Here is a 2,481-nt window from a genome sequence, read left to right on the forward strand (position 1 = left end):
TCGGACCTGTTAAATAAATAAAACTAAGTATACCTAACAACGATAATGTATTTTTAGAAGATGATGAAATTGATGATATGTTCATCCTAACAAAGACGTTTACATTGATTGACGGTACGATATCAGGAAGATATATAAGATGCAAAAAGATATCATCGTTAGTGCTTGTTAACAATAAAATATAATCTGTAATAAGTGCAAGTGGTTTTGTGTTTAACTGACGAATTTATTATTTATATAAAGTGAAAGAATATATGACAAACCTTATTACTTACGTTTTATTACTAAACATTCAGTTATTATAACGAACACTTAATATAATACTTATTAAATACACGCTTAAAATAAATAAACTTATCACAATAACTCACGAGACCAGTATTTGCTCCAATCAATATTCTATTGTCAAAGTTTCAACTCCATCAAATTCAGTCTCAATTTCAGGCTTAATAATATTATCTTCATGCATCACTTCCCAATATGAAGGCGGATTATCAGGTTGTTCGATCGAAAAATCATCTTCCACAGTTAAATCGTTATTCTTTTCATCATCTGTCAATTTCTCAATTACTTGTACAGGTATTTCAAGATACATATTAATATGAGGCGATGGAAGCAGCAATATAATACCTACGGCGTAATCTCTCGCTATCATTCTAGAATGTTCTATTGACGAACAGTTATCAGGTACAGGGAGATCAGCAGACACCGTAGTAGCTTCTCCTGCGAATATAGCTCCGTAGTTAACATTAACACCTTCAACATCTGATTTACCTGTCACTTCATTATAACCGATTATACTGTATTTATCCACCTCGATTAACTTGATTTTTATACCTTTTACTATAACACTAGTATTGTTATCTATTTCACAATCTATTTTGATTTTCTCACCAGGTTTTACTACAGAACTAGATATTGTTGCTTTTACACTTATAACTCCTTTGCTAGAACATATAGATGTCAACTTTAGTAGCTTTTTCTCATCTTCATGTATAAGCGGCTCTATTGGCAATCTAGGTGTGGCATTAGATATAACATTAAGTTCTTTCTTGTATCGTGTACTTAGATTTAAAGTTCCCGGTCTTTCAAATTTAATTCTCACATAATATTTGATGAAACACCAAATTTTATATTTTCCAGTGTGTTTATAAAACTTCATGGATGGTGGCACGTTTTCTGGTAGTTGGAAATTGAAATCCATTTCATATTGTCCAATAGTCAGTGGTTCCTTCTTTTCATTAGTGTAAATCACATGATCTATATCGACGTAGTCTTCAGAGTTGTGGAATCTATACTTTCTGTCTCTTCTTCGCCTGGATTGGTCTTGTATGCGTAGTTTTCCTAGTCCTTTGAAAGATATTGTTATTCTTTGAAATGTGTATTCTTCATCTAAATAGTACCTTATTGCTCCTGTTACGATGCTTCCTGGGGTATACTTATATTTTCCGTCTGCAGGTTTATTTAAATTTATTTCACAAAATATACCCATATTTGTAAATTGTTTATAATTTTTTTCTGTAGTGACTGTTAGACGTTGTGTTTCGTTTAGTTTGAATTATCTTTTGATAAAGATTCAAGTAGTAGTTTATCTACCCGTGAAGATAACATTACATGTTATCTATTCGTGTTTGATATATTTACGATGGTTCATCAAACTTCCAACAATATATTGATTCATCGATTTGTCTATAATTTATTTAGATAACCTATAAAATCATAATTTGATAGAGATCTAATTGAAACAACTTTATCTAAATTACAAAACAAATGATTAGGATAGACGGTGATTTGGGGCAGATTTAAAATATAATTATAATGATTAGGTACTTATGAAGCATTGTGCATTGCTACCTACTAAAGTACGGGTGAAATATTACGATTTACTGATCATATAGGTCATACTTGATAACTTTTACTGTTGGACCTACCCCAAAATCGTTGAAAGAAATTGGCTGATTATTTACGATACCGTGAACAGCTTATACCTACTCTGTTTGCCCCATAGTAAATGTTGTTTAAATTATTTTACCTTATTTTTATAATTCTTCGTCAAACGAATGCGTGCGTGACTTTTGTTCTCGTTTCAAAATCATTTATGGACATTTAATCCTGCATTTTATACACATTACTAGCGACCCGCCCCGGATGCGCACGGGTTAACATGTTAACAATCTTATGGTGTCACAGTTTTAAAGATCTAAGCATACATACAGACAGACAGACAGACAGACAGTGGGAAGCGACTTTGTTTTATAGTATGTAGTGATTCATAAATGCCGTTTTTCCATTCCGATTATTCGCGTATTTACCGATTCCATACCTTTATTTTCCAATTGTAAGTGCTAAAAGAGAACATGTTTCGATAGTCAAAGTCAAAGTCAGTCAAACAAACCTGTCTAATCTTGCATAAACACACGTCACAAATCTTGATTATTTGACTTGTATTATTGACACACCGTAACATAGACCACTAACAAT

General features: G+C 32.0%; 1 protein-coding gene across 1 annotated transcript; it reads right to left on the reverse strand.

The window, feature by feature from the left end:
* Positions 1-391: 391 nt before the first annotated feature.
* On the reverse strand, positions 392-1,589 carry LOC134657405 (uncharacterized). The gene has a single exon (XM_063512951.1). It carries the CDS (start codon positions 1,490-1,492, stop codon positions 392-394), a length of 1,101 nt encoding a protein of 366 aa, XP_063369021.1. The 5' UTR covers positions 1,493-1,589.
* Between the last annotated feature and the right edge of the window lie 892 nt (positions 1,590-2,481).

The sequence above is a fragment of the Cydia amplana genome, chromosome 20 (genome assembly GCF_948474715.1).
Source record: "Cydia amplana chromosome 20, ilCydAmpl1.1, whole genome shotgun sequence".
NCBI lineage: Eukaryota > Metazoa > Arthropoda > Insecta > Lepidoptera > Tortricidae > Cydia > Cydia amplana.